General features: G+C 38.0%; 1 protein-coding gene across 3 annotated transcripts in view; it reads left to right on the top strand.

Moving 5' to 3' along the window:
- The window catches only part of DESI2 (desumoylating isopeptidase 2), a 55,745-nt gene that overhangs the window by 22,085 nt on the left and 16,461 nt on the right, over nt 1–17,199 (top strand). For all 3 annotated transcript variants that reach the window (XM_044762883.2, XM_044762887.2, XM_044762885.2), the window contains one exon: nt 16,083–16,155. In XM_044762883.2, the coding sequence (XP_044618818.1) occupies nt 16,083–16,155 (73 nt within the window). The remainder of the gene's footprint in view (nt 1–16,082; nt 16,156–17,199) is intronic.

Below are 17,199 nucleotides of genomic sequence, written 5' to 3' on the forward strand. Positions count from 1 at the left end.
GATTTGCTAGTGTTTTCTCTCAGTCTCTGGCTTGCCTTTTCACTTTCTTGATAGTGTCCTTTGAAGCACAAAAGGTTTTAATTTTTATGAAGTCTGCTTTATCTATTTTTTGTTGTTGTTACATGTGCTTTTGCTGTCATATCTAAGAAAGCTAATCTAAGATCATGAAGATATACTTATGTTTTCCTCTAAGAGTTCTATAGTTTTACCTCTTACATTTAGGTATTTGATCCATTTTGAGTTAATTTTTGTATATGGTGTGAGGTAGGAGTCCAGTTTGATTCATTTATATGTGGGTGTCCAGTTGTCCAGTTCCATTTCTTGAAATGACTATTTCTTTCCCTCACTGAATTGTCTTGACACCCTCATCAAAGATCTGTTGGTCATAAATGTAAGGGTTTAATTCTGAACTGAGTTCTCTTGCATTGGTCTGTGTGTTTGTCTTTATTCCATTAACACACTGTCTTGATTACTGTAGCTCTGTACTAAGTTTTGAAATCAAGAAGTGTTAGTCTTCCAACTTTTTCAAGATTGTTTTGGTTGTTATGGGTCCTTTGAATTTTTAGCAGCAGCTTGTCAATTTGTGGAGTATTGCCATCTTAACAATATTAAGTTTTCTAATCTGTGAGCATGAACTCTATTTCCCTTTAGTTAGGTTGTCTTTAATTTCTTTCAATAATGTCTTATAATTTTCAGATATAAGTCATGTAGTTCTTTTGTTAAATTTATTCCTAAATACTTCTTTAATGCAACTGTAAATGCAATTTTTTAAATTTTATTTTTGTGTTGTTCCTGGTTAGTATATAGAAACACAACTGATTTTTGTATATTAATCTTATTACCCTGGAACCTGGCTGAACTTCTTTATTCGTGTTAACAGTGTTTGTGTGGCTTCCTTATGCTTTGCTTTATGTGAGATCATGTCATCTGCAAGTAGAGATAATTTTACTTCTTGTTTTCCAATCTAGGTGCCTTTTCTTTCTTTTTCTTCTTTCATTGCCTGGCTACGATCTCCAGGACAGTGTTTTCGTAAAAGAGGCAAGAGAGGCATCCTTGTCTTGTTCCTGATCTTAAAGGGAAAGCATTAAGCCTTTCATCATTAAGTATAATGTTAGTTGTGGATTTTTCATAGATGCCCTTAAAGGGAGAAGTTTCCTTCTAGTCCTCGTTTGTTGAGTGTTTATGTCAAGAAAGGCTGTTGGGTTTTGTCAAATGTTTTCTCCTTGTGGTGAGATGACCATGTAGTTTTTGTCCTTTATTTTATTGATATGGTGTATTACATTAATTGAGTTTTTGGATATTAAGCCCACCTTCCATTCCTGGGATAAATCCCATTGGATCATGGTGTATAATCTTTTTTATATGTTGCTGGATTCAGTTTGCTAGTATTTTGTTAAGTATTTTTGAGTCTGTATTCGTAAGATAATTGATCTGTAGTTTTCTTGTTATGTTTTTGTGTGTATGTGTCAAGTTAGTGCTGGCCTCATAGAATGAGCTGGGAAGTGTTTCCTTTTCTTCTGTCTTTTGGAGCAGTTTGTGAAGAACTGGTATAGATTCTTATTTAAATATTTGGTAGGATTCACCAAAATTGTCTGGTCATAGGCTTTTCTTTGTGGGTAGTTTTTAAATTACTAATTCATTCTCTTTTATTTCATTCTCATTCATTACAAATCTGTTCAGATTTTCTGTTTATTCTTGAGTGGGTGTGAGTAGTTTGTGTCTTTCCAGATATTTGTCCATTTCATCTTAGTTATCTAACTTGTCGGTATACAGTTGTTCATAGTATTCCTTATAATCTCTCTTATTTCTATAAGGTCAATACACGTGTGTATTCATAGATTTCTAACCAGTAAATAGTTACTTGAATCTTACAAAGAAATGAACTCTTAAGTTTGGGAGCCTTTCTAGAAATAGAAAATACAAAGAAATATGAAAAGCAAAGAACTGCTGAGTTCCTCATTGTTATTGCTAACAGTGAATAAACGATATCAACACTAATTCCTTCCTGGGGGGAAAAATAATAATGTTAGGAGCTACAGGTAATACTGTCAAAAGGACTATCTCTAGGTTAAGAAGTCCTTTTCCTAGCAACTTAACGGCTTCCTATGACCTGGAGCAGAAATACTTGACCCGGTTGTCCAACTTTCCATCTGAGAATGGGGGTAACACTACTGCTTGCAAAGCTATCAGGTATTCATTTTTCATTGTAGTGGCTCAGCAATTCTTTAGAAACCTTACGTAGACCAGATCTCATTATAGTGACTCCAAAGGACTGACGAAATTTGCGATGGTACATTTCTCTAAGTTTCTCTCATTTTATGGATTTTTCAATTTATAAAATGTGTCCAAACATACCCTTTTATTTTTTAGAAAATAAAGTCTTGAATGCAGGGAAATTTCAGACTAAAGTGGTATAGTGTGAACCCAGGTACCATACAGGAGTTCTAAGCATGGAAGAGATTATTTTCATTTGTGAAAGCACAGAGGATAAGAGATTTCTGAGTTCAGGATCCCCACTCTGACAGGTGCATTCCCAGTCTAACCCTGTCTTAACCGTTTGGCCAAAAGTCACTGTGTATAATTTTTTTGTGTGTGAAAATCTTTCTCATCTCTTAATAAAACATTTGGATTCCCGTTATACAAATTTATTATAAAAGTACTTTCAGAAGGCTGTTTACTGCTCAACTAAAAGGTAAATTGTTGGGCCAGCCCTGGTGGCCTAGTGGTTAAGTTTAGCACGTTCCACTCCAGCAGCCCAGGTTTGGTTTGTGGGCGTGGACCTGCACTGCTCTGTTAGCAGCCATTCTGTGCTGGGAGCCTACATACTAAAAAACAGGAAGATTGACACAGATGTTAGCTCAGGGCAAATCTCCCTCAGCAAAAGAAAAAAAAGATAAGTTGTTACAATTAAGTCATATTAAACATTACATGGAAATAAATGTTCAATTTTCTAAGAGTTGAAAACCTTTTGATTATTGCAGACAAATCATTATGTATATATCTCTTTTTGGAAAATATTCTATATTTGGAAAGAGAAGGTCACACTGTGAGAAGAGAACAGGTCACTTTAAAATAGAGCTGTCTGCATCCAGAACAAAAGCCTGTTGGTGGTGTTAAGGACATCAGCAATATACAGACCAAATTATTGGTTGCAAACAGTATAAGCAATGGGATTTCTCAATTGGAAAAGGCAATTAAGTCCTAGAAGTTGGCTGCCGAGGAAACCACTGTTTGGAGAAAGACTGGCTGAATTTTTTTTTTCCTTCTTCTCCCCAAAAGCCCCAGTACATAGTTGTATATTCTAGTTGTAGGTTCTTCTGGTTCTGCTATGTGGGATGCTGCCTCAGCATGGCTTGATGAGGGTACTGGGTCTGCGCCCAGGATTCGAACCGGCAAAACCCTGGACCACCGAAGCAGAACCTGCAAACTTAACCATTCCACCATGGGGTCAACCCTCACCAGCAGCATTTTTATGCAGACTGTCATGATCACCTCGTAGTATTTTCCACTCTCTTTCTGTGAAAAGGGGAAGAAAGGAGGATAGCAAGAAACTTGGAAAGGCATCTCTTCTGTCATAAGGAGGCAAGGACATCATTCTCTTTAGTTCCCAACTTTTTATTTTGAAAATGTTTAAATTTTCAAAAAAAGCTGAAAGAAGAGTGCAATCCACATACTCTTCAGCTAGATTCACCAGTTTTTTAATCATACTTGCTTTCTCTTACCCTCTCCCACGCAACACTCACTCTCTCATTTTCTCTCTCTCTCTCACATGAAAAGTAAGTCGCAAACTTCATAGCATTTCATCTCTAAATTACTTCAACATGTATTTCCTAAGAACACATTCTCTACCCAACCACAGTACTAGTATCACACTCAAGGTATTTTCAATTGATAGAATAATATCTAATGTGTAGTCTGTATTAATATTTTCCCCAATTGTCCCAATAATGTCCTTTTTGGCTTTTTTTTCTTAATGTAGGATTCAGTCAAGGTTCCTTCAGTGCATTTAGTTGTCATGTCTTTTTAGTCTTCTTTAAAGAAGAGCCACGTTTCTTTTGACTTTCATGTCATTATTGTTTTAAAAGACCAAGCCACTTTCCTTACAGAATGTCCCACAATGCAGACTTAGCTGGTGTTTCCTTATGGTTGTATCTGTTTAACATACAGTGTTTGACAAGAACGCTGAGAAGGGAAGGGTTACGGCCTGTTTCGTCACATCAGGAGGCACATGACCTCAGTTTGTCCAACTATTGACAGTACTCACTTTAATCACTTAGATAAGATGATATTCAGTCATGTTCTTCCATTGTAAAGGTATCTTTTTCTCCTTATAATTTAGGAAAATGTGGGGTTGATATTTTGAGACCATGTGAATGTTCTCCAACAGCCTTCTTGCAGTGGTTTTAGCGTCCATGATCCTTGCCTGAATCACCTGGGGGCTGCAAAATAGTGATTACCTAGTTCTGCCCTTAAATCTACATCTATCGTCTATCTCCTGTAAAGAAGAGCTTTCCGTTCTTTCACTTTTTTTCTATTACTACGTACTTGGAGATTATCTTTTTATTAAGTATGTTATAGTCTATTATTATCATTACTCTTTTTAATGTTCAGATTTTCCCAAAGTTGACCAATAGAAGTCCCTTTAAGCCAATTTCTATTTCACTTTTGTCTCTCCGTCATTCTTTGACCACTTCTTACCTTGCACTTTTTCTGCCCCAAGTTGGAATCGACTGTTTCTCCAAGGAGTCCTGGTTCCTTTCAGTAGAGAAACCAAGATCTGGATGGTACGTTTATTGCTTCTACTTAACTGGGCAGAGCTAGGTGATACGTACGTATTTTTTAAATCATGAGTTTGTACAGATGGCGCCTCTAGTTAAAATCGGACACCACAGGGTTTCTCCTTTCCCTCCTGCGTATTTGTATCTCCCTTCACCTACATTGACAGCTTCGATTCCCACCAGTATCCGTATGTTTACTCATTTGCTCTATCCTACAGTACATACAAAATAGTTTTAGAATTACTACACCCTAGTACCACTATGAACAACAAATCTAAGTTCAGGATTTCTTTGCACTTCTTTTTGTCCTTAGAATATATCCCGTTAAGGATATTTAGGCAGAGTACTTTGTTCAAAAGTTACTTAAATCTTTTTTTTTTTCCCTGTAGTTATCAATTTGCTACACAACTAGGTTCATTTCTTTTTGTTTGAATTCAGTTTTAAAGCATGCTGTTTTTTAAAAAATTTAATTTTGAATGTGTGAAACATTTACATGGTTCAAATGTGAAAACTAAAGATATTGTTGGGAAGTCTCCTTTTTCCCTTTTACCTATCTCCCACACATCACGATTCTTATCATGAGTTTCTGATTCTTTTTCTGTTTTATTATTTTTATTGAGGTAACATTGGTTTGTGACATTATAAGCTTCAGGTGTACATAATTATATTTTGATTTCTGTGTAGATTACATCATGTTCACCACCCAAAGACTAATTGCAATCCATCACTACACACATGTGCCCAGTCACCCCTTTTGTTCACCTCCCTCCCCATTTCCCCTCTGGTAATCGCCAATCTAATCTCTGTATCTAAGTGTGTGTTTGTTGTTTTTATCTTCTATTTATGAGTGAGATCATATGGTATTTGACTTTCTGCCTCTGACTTATTTTGCTTAGTGCAATACTCTCAAGGTCTGTCCATGTTGTCATAAATGGCAAGATTTCATCTTTTTCATGGCTGAGTAGTATTCCATTGTGTATATACCATGTCTTCTTTATCCATTTGTCCCTTGATGAGCACTTAGGTTGCTGCTAAGTCTTGGCTATTCTGAGTAATGATGCAGTGAACATAGGGGTGCCACAAATAACTTATCTTTAGGCATTCCTGTTTTCACGTTCTTTAGATAAATACCCAGCAGTGGATTAACTGGATCATATCGTAGTTCTATTTTTAATTTTTTGAGGAATCTCCGTACTCTTTTCTGTAGTGGCTGCACCAGTTTGCACTCCACCAGCAGCGTATGAGGGTTCCCTTTTCTCCTCATCCTCTCCCATACTTCTTGTATTGTTAATTATAGCCATTCTGACGGGAGTGAGGTAATAATATCTCAGTGTAGTTTTGATTGCATTTCTCTAAGGATTAGTGATGTTGAACATCTTTTCATGTGCCTGTTGGCCATCTATATATCTTCCTTGGAAAAATGTACACATATTTTGTCCATTTTTTAATGGGGTTGTTGGTATTTTTGTTGTTGAGATGTATGAGTTCTTTATATATTATGGATATTAACTCCTTATCAGATATATGGTTTGTAGATAACTTGTCCCAATTGTTAGGTTGTCTTTTTGTTTTGTTGATGGTTTCCTTTGCTGTGCAGAAGCTTTTTAGTTTGATGTAGTACCATTTGTTTATTTTTTCTGTTGTTTCCCTTGCCTGGTCAGACATTGTATTCAAGTGTACTGCCTATGTTTTTTTCTGTAACTTTCATTGTTTTGGGTCTTACATTCAGGTGTTTAATCCATTTTGAGTTAATTTTTATGTATGGTGTAAGATAATGGTCTACTTTCATTTTTTTGCTTGTGGCTGTCCAGTTTTCCCAACACCATTTATTAAAGAGATTTTCCTTTGACCGTTGTCCAAAATTAGCTGTCCATAGATGTGTGGGTTTATTTCTGGGCTCTCGATTCTGTTCCATTGATCTGTGTATCTGTTTTTGTACCAATACCGTGCTGTTTTGATTACTGTAGCTTTGTAGTATATTTTGAAGTCAGGGAGTGTGATATCTCCAGCTTTGTTCTTTTTTCTCAGGATTGCTCTGGCTATTCGGAGTCTTTTGTTGTTCCATATGAATTTTAGGATTGTTTGTTCTATTTCTGTGAAAACTGTCATTAGGACTTTGATAGGGATTGCATTGAATCTGTAGATTGCTTTAGGAAGCATGGACATTTTGACTATGTTCTTCCAATCCAAGAACACAGAATATCTTTGCATTTCTTTGTGTCTTCTTCAGTTTTTTTCAACAATGTTTTGTAGTTTTAAGTGTGCAGATCTTTCACCTTTTTGGTTAAATTTATTCCTAGGTATTTTATTCATTTTGTTGTAATTATAAGTGGGATTGTATTCTTAATTTCTCTTTCTGCTACTTCGTTGGTAGTGTATAGAAATGCAACTGGTTTTTGTATGTTGACTTTGTATCCTGCAACTTTACTATATTCATTTATTATTTCTAAAAGCTCTTTGGTGGATTCTTTAATGTTTTTTATGTATAAAATCTTGTGATCTGCAAATAGTGACAGTTTCACTTTTTCCTTTCTGATTTGAATCCTTTTTTTTTTTTTGAGGAAGATTAGCCCTGAGCTAACATCTGTGCCCATCTTCCTCTACTTTATGTATGGGACACCTGCTACAGCATGGCTTGATACGTGGTGAGTAGGTCCACGCCCAGCATGCAAATTGATGAACCCCAAGCCTCCGAAGCAGAGCACACAAACCTAACCACTGTGCTACCAGGCCAGCCTCTTGGATCCCTTTCATTTCTTTTTCTTGCCTGATTGCTCTGGCTAGGACTTCCAATACTGTGTTATATAAGAATGGTGAAAGTGGGCATCCTTGTCTGGTTCCTGTTCTTAGAGGGATAGCTTTCAGTTTTCCTCTGTTGAGTATATTAGCTGTGGGTTTGTCATATATAGCCTTTGTTATGTTGAGGTACTTTCCTTCTACACCCATTTTGTTCAGAGTTTTTTTATCGTAAATGGATGCTGTGTCTTGCCAAATGCTTTCTCTGTATCTGTTGAGGTGATTATGTAATTTTTACTCTTCATTTTGTAATGTGGTTTATCACATTGATTGATTTGTGCATTTTGAACTATCCCAGCAGAATAAATCCCACTTGATCATGGTGTATGATCGTTTTAATGTATCGTATTCAATTTCCTAGTATTTTGTTCAGGATTTTTGTGTCAGTGTGCATCAGTGACATTGGCCTTTAATGTTCTTTTTTTGTATTGCCCTTGTCTCGTTTTGGTATCAGGGTAATGTTGGTCTTGTAGACTGAGTTAGAAAGTGTCCCCTCCTCTTCAGTCTTTTGGAGTAGTTTGAGAAGGATAGGTACTAAGTCTTTGAATGGAAGAATTCACCAGGGAAGCCATCTAGTCCTGGGCTTTTATTTTTTTGAGGGAGGTTTTTGATTACCTTTCAATCTCCTTATGGGTAATTGATGTATTCAAATTCTCTATTTCTTCTTGATTCAGTTTTGGAAGGTTGCATGATTCTAAGAATTTATCCATCTTCAAGATTATTTAATTTCTTGGCATATAGCTTTTCATAGTATTATAACCTTTTGTATTTCTGAGGTGTCCATTGTAATTTTTGCTCTTTCATTTCTGATTTTATTTATTTGAGCCTTCTCTCTTTTTTTTCTTGGTGAGTCTAGCTAAAGGTTTGTCAATTGTGTTTATCTTTTGAAGGAACCAGCTCTTGGTTTCATTGATTTTTTTTTTCTTTTTTAGTCTCTATTTCGTTTATTTTTGCTCTTATTTTTGTTATTTCCTTCCTTCTGCTGATTTCATCCTATGTTCTTCTTTTTCCAGTTCCTTTAGGTGCACTGTTAAGATTACTTGAGATTTTTCTTCTTTGTTGAGGTAGGCTTGTATTTCTATCAACTTCCGTCTTAGAACCACTTTTGCTGAATCCCATAAATATTGACCTGTCGCATTTTCATTTCTCTCCTGGTGTTTCTTGATTTCTCCTTGATTTCTTCCTTGACCCAATCGTTGTTCAGTGGCATTTTGTTTAATCTCCACATAATTGTGGCTTTTCCAGTTTTCTTCCTGTAGTTGATTTCTAGTTTAATACCATTGTGATCAGAAAAGATGCTTGGTATTATTTCAGTCTTCTTAAATTTCTTGAGACTTGTTTTTAGCCTAGTATGTCACTTATCCTGGAGAATGTTCCCTGTGCATTCAAAAAGAATGTGTATTCTGCAGTTTTTGTATAGAATGTTCTGTATATATCTAGTAAGTCCATCTGGTCTAATGCGTCATTCAAGGCCATTGTTTCCTTCTTGAGCTTCTGTTTGGATGATCTATGCATTGGTGTAAGTGGAATATTAAAGTCCTCTACTATTATTGTGTTACTGTCTATTTCTGCTTTTATGTTTGTTAATAATTGCTTTATGTATTTAGGTGCTTCTATGTTGGATGCATAGATAGAAGTGTTATGTTCTCTTGTTGGATTGCTCCTTTCATCATGTAGTGCCGTTCTTTGTCTCTTGTTGCAGTTTTTGTTTTAAAGTCTGTTTTGTCTGATATAAGTATTGCTACCCCAGCTTTCTTTTCATTGCCATTGATAAGTATGTACTTGTTGCTGTTTTTTTACCCTTTTCCTGGACTGTTTTAGTAGTTCTCTGTTCCTTTCTTCTTCTCTTGCTCTCTTCCCTTTTGGTTTGATGACTTTCTTTAGTATTACGTTTGGGTTCCTTTCCCTTAATTTTTTGTGCCTTTAATATAGGTTTCTGGTTTATGATTACTATGAGGTTCATGTATGATAACCTACATTTATAGCAATCTCTGTTAAGTTGATGGTGTCTTAAGTTTGATCTTTTGCTTAGAGCTCTACTCTTTTACTTCTTCTCTCCCAGATTTTACATATTTGATATTATATTTAACCTCTTTCTTGTATGTGTGTATCCATTACCCTCTTATCCTGAAGATAGATAATTTTAGTGCTTTTTTTTCCTTTGACCTTCATACTAGCTTTGTAGGTGACCTGCTAGCTTTACTGTATGTTTGCCTTTACCATTGATTTTATTGGTTTTTTCCACGGGGTGAGGGGGATGAAGATTGGCCCTGAGCTAACATCTGTGCCAGTGTTACTCTATTTTGTATGTGGGACACGGCCACAGCATGGCTTGATGAGTGGTGTGTAGGTCCATGCCCAGAATCTGAACCTGCGAGCCCCAGACCACCAAAGCAGAGCACACAAGTTTAACCATTATGCCACCAGGCTGCCCCCCCAAAGGTTTGTTTTGGGTAATTTTCTTATTCCTATTTGTGGTCTTTTCTTTTCCACTTAAGTAAGTCCCTTTAGCTTTTCTTGTAAAGCTGGTTTCTTGGTGATAAACTCCTGTAGTTTTTGTTTGTCTGGAAAACGCTTTTATCTCTTCTTCCATTCTGAATGATATTCTTGGCTATAGGTTTTTTCCTTTCAGCACTTTAAATATATTGTACCACTCTCTTCTAGCCTGTAAGGTTTCTGCTGACAAGTCAGCTGATAGCCTTATGGGGTTTCCTTTGTATGTAACTTGTTGCCTTTCTCTTGCAGCTTTTAGGATTCTCTCTTTATCTTTGATCCTTTTTCTTTTTTCTTTTTTCCAACGGCTCCCAGTACATAATTGTATGTTCTAGTTATGAGTGCCTCTGGTTGTGCTATTCGGGATGCCACCTCACCCTGGCTTGATGAGCAATGCCATGTCCATCCCCAGGATCCAAACCAGCAAAAGCCTCGGCCGCTGATGCATAGTGCACGAATCTGACCACTCGGCCACTGGGCTAGCCCCTATCTTTGATTCTTGACATTTTAATTATAACGTGTCTTGGTGTGGGCCTCTTTAGTTGCATCTTCTTTGGTGCTCTCTGTGCTTCCTGTACTTGGACGTCTGTTTTCTTCCTTAAATTAGGAAAGTTTTCAGCCCTTACTTCCTCAAATAGAGTCTCTGGCCCTTTGTCTCTCTCTTCTCCTTCAGGGACACCTATAATATGGATGTTAGTGCACTTGATGTTGTCCCAGAGGTCCCTTAGAATGTCCTCGTTCTTTTTATTTCTTCTATCTGTTCACTTGGGTGATTTCCTCTAGTCTTCCATCCAGCTCACTGATCCGTTCTTCTGTACCATCTGCTCTGCTATCGAGTCCCTCTAGTGAATTGTTCATTTCCATTATTGTGTGCTTTAGTTCTGATTGGTTCTTTTTTATTTATTTATTTGTTACTTATTTATTTGTTTATTTAAAAGATTGGCACCTGAGCTAACATCTGTTGCCTATCTTCTTTTTTTTTCCTTTTTCCCCAAAGCCCCCTAGTACATAGTTGTATATTTTAGTTGTGTGTCCTTCTAGTTGTGGCATGTGGGATGCCGCCTCAGCATGGCCTGATGAGCAGTGCCATTTCTGCACGCAGGATCCAAACTGCGTAAACCCAGGGCCACCGAAGCAGAGCACACGAACCTAACCACTCAGCCATGAGGCCGGTTCCTGATTGGTTCTTTTTTATATTTCCCAATTCTTTGTTGATGTTCTCACTGTATTCATCCATTTTTCTCCCAAGGTCAGTGAGCAGCCTTATGACTGTGCTCTTTATCAGATAGATTATCTCTTTATTTAGTTCTTTTTCTGGAGTTTGTCCTGTTCCGTTATTTGGAACATGTTCCTTTGTCTCATCATTTTGCCTCTTTCTCTGTGCTCATCTCTATGTATTAGGTAGATCAGCTATATCTCCCAGTCTTGGAGAGGTGGCCTTGTGTAAGAGATGCCTTATGAGGCCCAGCACTGTGCCTCCCTCTCATCACCAGTTCCAAATGTTCCAGGAGTGTCCCCTGTGTGGGCTACATGTGTCCTTCTGTTGTGGCAGAGTTTCTATTGCTGCAGGTGCCTGGGGAGGCCAGACTGCCCCCCTGGCTGGTTGGTTGTAATGCTCAGTTGCATGTGGTTGCTATGATCTCTTCATTGACTTTATCGGATGTGGTGAGCCCCAGCACAGTTGGCTGCAAGGTCTAATAGCATATTCCTGCTGTAGTTTTTCTGTTAAATGAGTAGGCCCCCAGCATGGCTTGTTGCTATGCTCAGGGGCTTACACTTGTTGTCAGCCTCTGGCCGGCAGGGTTCTTCTCAGCTCTCTTGGTAGTGCAGCTGGGTGGGGCCAGCCCCAGCCATGGGAGCACCCAGTTGTTTCAAGCATTGGAAAGTGGGGCCGATCCCCTATGTGGCTGTTTGAGAAGTGCAAGTCTGCTGCAGCTGACAAGCCCCACTGCCCGCAGGCCCACACACCCCATCAACACAGTCCTGCCCTCCGCACGCGTCTCAGCCCGCTGAAGTGGACCCACTCACCCCACTGCAGAGGCCCCACACACTCCACCAACACAGGCCCACCCCTCGTGCACATGCCCTGCCCCGCAGAAGTGGACACACTTGCCGCACTTTAGAGGTCCCAGACACCTCGCCTATGCTGGCCCACAAGTTGCCCGAGGGCTTACTCTTGGCTGGGGCCAGTCTCTGAGACAGGCTGCCTGACCTGGCTGAGCTGGATTAAATCAGTGCTCTAGTGGGTGGGGCAGATCCCTGTGCTCACAGGCCACGGGAGGAATTCCAGTGGCATCCACCAGGGTCTGTCAGCATGCTTGGCCTGTACCAGGTCACAACAATGGTTGCCACCAAAGTCCCGGTCCTGGGGAGGTGGTTCCAGCAGCTTCCTGCTTCAGCAAGATGCGCCCAGAGCCTGTCAAGTGAGTCTCTTTTCACAAAGAACTATGTGCCTCTCTTTTTGGTGATTTTAGATTGCTTTCCAATATGGGTAAATTTGTGCATGGGCCCTTTAAGAGCAGGCTTTTCTTTCTTATGTTCAATAGCTTTTTCTGGAGGTATTCCCTGTTGTAGTTAATAGCCGGCAGAGTCAGATATTATGACCCCTGTCTCGGTTGTGCTGAATCCAAAAGTTGCTTATTGTGGCATAACTCCCCCACTCAGATCCACCACTCCTCCAAGGAAGGCTTCATACCTTAAGATTGCTCCCAGCCGGCCATGAAGCACTGTGGCTAGAATGAGGCTTTTCTCTCTAGGAAGGAATTTCTGCCTCTTCCACCTCAGTCAGTACCATTCCTTGTTGTAGGGGTTCCTTTTATCCAGTTTCCAGTTCTCTCTCAGGAGTCATTGTTCCGAGGGTAGTTGTAGATTGGTTGTGTCCATGGGAGGAGGTGAGTTCAGAGTCATCCTACACCACCATCTTCCCAGCAATCCTGATTTGTTCTTCTGTTTCTTTTTTGCAAAATATGTAAATAGACATTTGCCTAAGACCAGGGGTCCTACACAGACTTTTTCTGTAATGAGTGAGATAATAAATATTTTGTGTCTGTTACACTACTCAGCTCTACCATTGTAGCATGAAAGCAGCTGTAGACTATTTGTAAAACAAATGGATATGACTATGTTACATTGGCTGCCATAGGAGATGGGTCAAATTTGGCCTGCACACATTGTTTGTTGGCTCTGATTTAAGATGTAGATAGAGATAGATATAGATATTCTCATACAAAAGTATATACATAATGTACTACATATATTTTATTTTGCACCTTGCTTTTTTTCCCCTAGCAAGTGTACCCTGAAAATTACTCCCTGTCAATTCCTCAGGAGCATCCCCCGTTCTTTATGGTTGCAGAGTATTCCAAGTATTGTGTGAATATATTATAGCTTATTCAACCAGTACCCTGTAGGTGCACATTTTAAGTTGTTACCAGTGTTTTGCTAACACAAATAATGCTGCAGTTAATAATTCTGTATTTATGATGTTTTGTATATATACAACCTGTTCTCTTATGGTAAAGGTTCGAATGAAACCTGTTAAGCTAAGAGAGGATAGTATTTTACTTTAAAATAATATTTTTCTAATTATAAAAGTAGTAAGACAAATTCTTCATAAAATTTAGAAAAATAACCCTGAAATATATGGAGTTAAAAGTGAAAGTGTCCCTTCATACTCCACTTCCAACCCAACCATATCTACTCCCCTCCCCCAAACTGTTAGCAGTTTGATCTCTACACTTCACACCTGTAGTTGTAGTCGGTAGTGGTTTATTTTATTTTTCCATATGTAGCATGTTAACATACACAGGACATACTTATTTTACAAAAATATCATGCTACAGATAATACAGATGAGACCTGGCCTTGGATATCTTCTTATGTCCACATTTATTGAGTTACTTCATTATTTTTGATACCTGTATGATAGTTCATGATTTGGATGCACCGTAATTTATTTAACCATTCCCCTACTGATATTTAGATTGCTTTCAGTTTTATGGACTATGGTTAATATCCTGGGACGTCTTTGCAAATGTTCAAGTATTTCTGTAGCATAGATTCCAGGAGGTGGAATTATTAACTGTCGTTGATTTACACTTCTGCAGTGTTGTCTTCACACCCTTGCCGACACCAAGAATTAGCAGTATTTTTTACATTTGCCAATGTGATAGATTAAAAAAAGAATAGTAATTTATTGTCTTAATTAGTATTTTTCTTTTTACCAGTAAGATTGTTTTTTCATGTTTGTTGGCTACTAATTTCTTCTATGATCACTCACTTGTCTGGCGGGTATTTTTTTTAATGGAGCTTTTATATGCAGTACCCCTTGCTGTCTGAACTTTTACTGCCCAAACTCTAAAATTAAGTAGATTTAGATAAATGTTTTGAGGAATCTCCTATATGCGCTGTCACTACTCTCCATCCAAATTCAAATTCAGGAAAAAAGGTATCCCTCGCTTTCTTCACTTGCCATTCAAATTCCGCCTGTCCAAAATCAGGAACGAGATAAAATCAGCTAGAGAGGGAGACTTGTATTCTTGTATTAATCTTGGTTACGTGTGTTACAAGTTTCTTCTCCCTATGTGTGGTTTATCTTTTGATCTCCCGTATGTAGTTTCACACCGTGGGAAACTGTAAATGTTTCTGTTGAGTGTCTGTTCTCCTTCACCAGTTCTAGGTATTGCTTTACTTAGGTTGGCTTTTCTCATCTAAGATTTTTTTCAATCTAATTAAATTTTTTCTAGTGTATTATTTTTAGACACACTAGAATTTTTGATATGTGAAATGTATTTTTATGCAGTCAGTTTTGTCAACACGTTTTTAATAAGTTATCCTTTACCATTAATTTTAAATACCACCTTTATCATATACCAACTTCTTGTATACACAAGAATCTCTTCCTGCAGCAGTACCATACATAACGTTGTAATGAATATTTTTTATGTCTAGGTGAGAAAGTCCCTTGTTCTTTTTCAGAGTTTTCTTTTTTGTTATTGCTCGGTTTTTCCTCCATGTACAGTTTAGGAAAAAGCCCAACAACTTACTCATGTATTCTTCCTCCAGCAGTGTATGAGAACGTGCGTTTTCTCGGGTCTGGGAGAAACTGGCTAGGAGTGCAGAGCCAACGTTAAGACTTGAATAAACCCAGAAAAATTAAAGACAAATTCTCTCTCCTCTAACCTGGGAGAAATCTAATAGGTTTGAGCACTGTTAAGTGTTACCTCAGTGTTTGTTTAATGAGCTGGTAACTCATTTACCTTCTTTGAAGTGTAACCCTGCCCAGTCACCCTTTTAACCCGGTTCTCGGTCATCCACCATAATTTCCTGTCACGTTACCTCCCTCTTCCCATTCCCCTTTACCTCACCCCCCCAAATTTTCTATCTAGGGAAATCTCATTTGTTTCTAAAGACCTAGTTCAGATATTACCTTTTCTGGGACATTTTTCTTCCTGCCAACAGGAAGAAGATTGTTCTGACCTTTGTGCCTCATATTATTTATTCCTCTATTGTCATTATCAAACTTGGAGCTGAAGCAGGACACGCATGCCATAAGTGTTTTTTGAAAAAGAATAAAATATCCCTGTCTTCAGGGAGCACACCAGAGAAGGAAAGGAAAGCATAAAATGGAAGAAAAATAGATATGAAAGCAGACGTTATATGATTTTTTTTTTTTTTAGTCACTAACAAGGGAGCTTCTGTATCAGTTTTTTTCCAATCTGATCAGGTTTACATTTTATGGGTATGCTCTAAATCTTAGATAATGTGCTTGTACCCAAATTGAGACATTCGATTTGATCCAGGAGGGCACTTCATGTGGGATGCGGCACAAACAAAGGCACAGAGATAAGACCAAATGTGTCATTGTCATAGGGGTTTCAGAACTGTCAGGAAAACCCAGAAGTGGCGTTAGAAAGGCCTCAACATTCAGTGAAGGCTTTGGGGAGTAGCAGCTCCTGTAGTGTGCAGCTGCGTTGTCAATGGACGGATCTTCTGAATCTTTTCTTCTCTTCTCAGTACTGGATGAACGAATACACCTCATCCATTGGAATTGGAGTTTTTCATTCAGGAATTGAAGTATATGGCAGAGGTACGTGTACACACAGTCTAAATATACTTTCTGAAGGTTTTTGTCCTTTAAAGGAGTTACAAAATCGTAACTATAGCTCATTCTTTTTTTTAACCACTTCCATATGTTATTGCAGAAAGTAGAAGAAAATCACCCCATATTTGTTTATACTGTATTTTGGGAAAATGCCCAAAGTAGAATGTATTTGGGGAGAAAGTACTCAAAGTACATGAATGCAGGTTCATTTAGTTATCTTTTTTAATAAATACTATATCTTAAAAAATTTTTTCCTTTTGAGTTTATTATACCATGACAGTTTTGCTGTAATGTATATTGGTGTTCCTAAGAAACCTTGCATTTTGAAAAATAGTCTGGTAAAAACAAGCATTTTGGTTGGAAAAAGGTTGGTGCCGGAGAATGTCAAACATGAAATACCAGTTTCCTGAGGAATTTCAGAAATAGATTTGTTTTTGTAGACCTGCAAGTGTATAGTTATGCAGTTTTAAAATATCACAGCAACTCCTGCCCTTGATTACATTTAGATTTTTGCTCAAGAATGATGGCATTTGTCATTAACTCAGCCCTTTTTATTCTTTATTACCCTTTATTATGATAAAGGTGACAGGAACCACTCAAACCAAGCAGCTCTGTTTTCAACATCTTTTTTCTTTGTTCTAATTCCCACTTGGTGCAAGATCATCTACTCCTGATCAAGTTGTAAGCAGTGATGGTCTGCGTAAGAGGGTCATGTTGCCGATTTCATCAGAGTTGTAATAACATATTGGTTTGAATCATAAACTCACCCTCTGGCAGAAATGCCTTTATTTGCTTTGGCTAGGCAGTCTTTGTGACCTCTCAGGATATGTAACTGCAGTTTACTCAGTTACCCCTGCAGACTACATACCAGCTTTAGCTAAGAGAAGAAAAGTCTCGTTTACTTAAACTTGTCAGTCTGGTGTTTACTGTCCTTTTTTATATTCCATGTTAGCTGCATCTAGGTCCAGTGTGGCATATTAAATGTTGCTTATAAATATCTGCTGTTTAAGCTCCATTTTACTTGAAAGG

The sequence above is a fragment of the Equus asinus genome, chromosome 30, assembly GCF_041296235.1.
Source record: "Equus asinus isolate D_3611 breed Donkey chromosome 30, EquAss-T2T_v2, whole genome shotgun sequence".
NCBI classification, from domain to species: domain Eukaryota; kingdom Metazoa; phylum Chordata; class Mammalia; order Perissodactyla; family Equidae; genus Equus; species Equus asinus.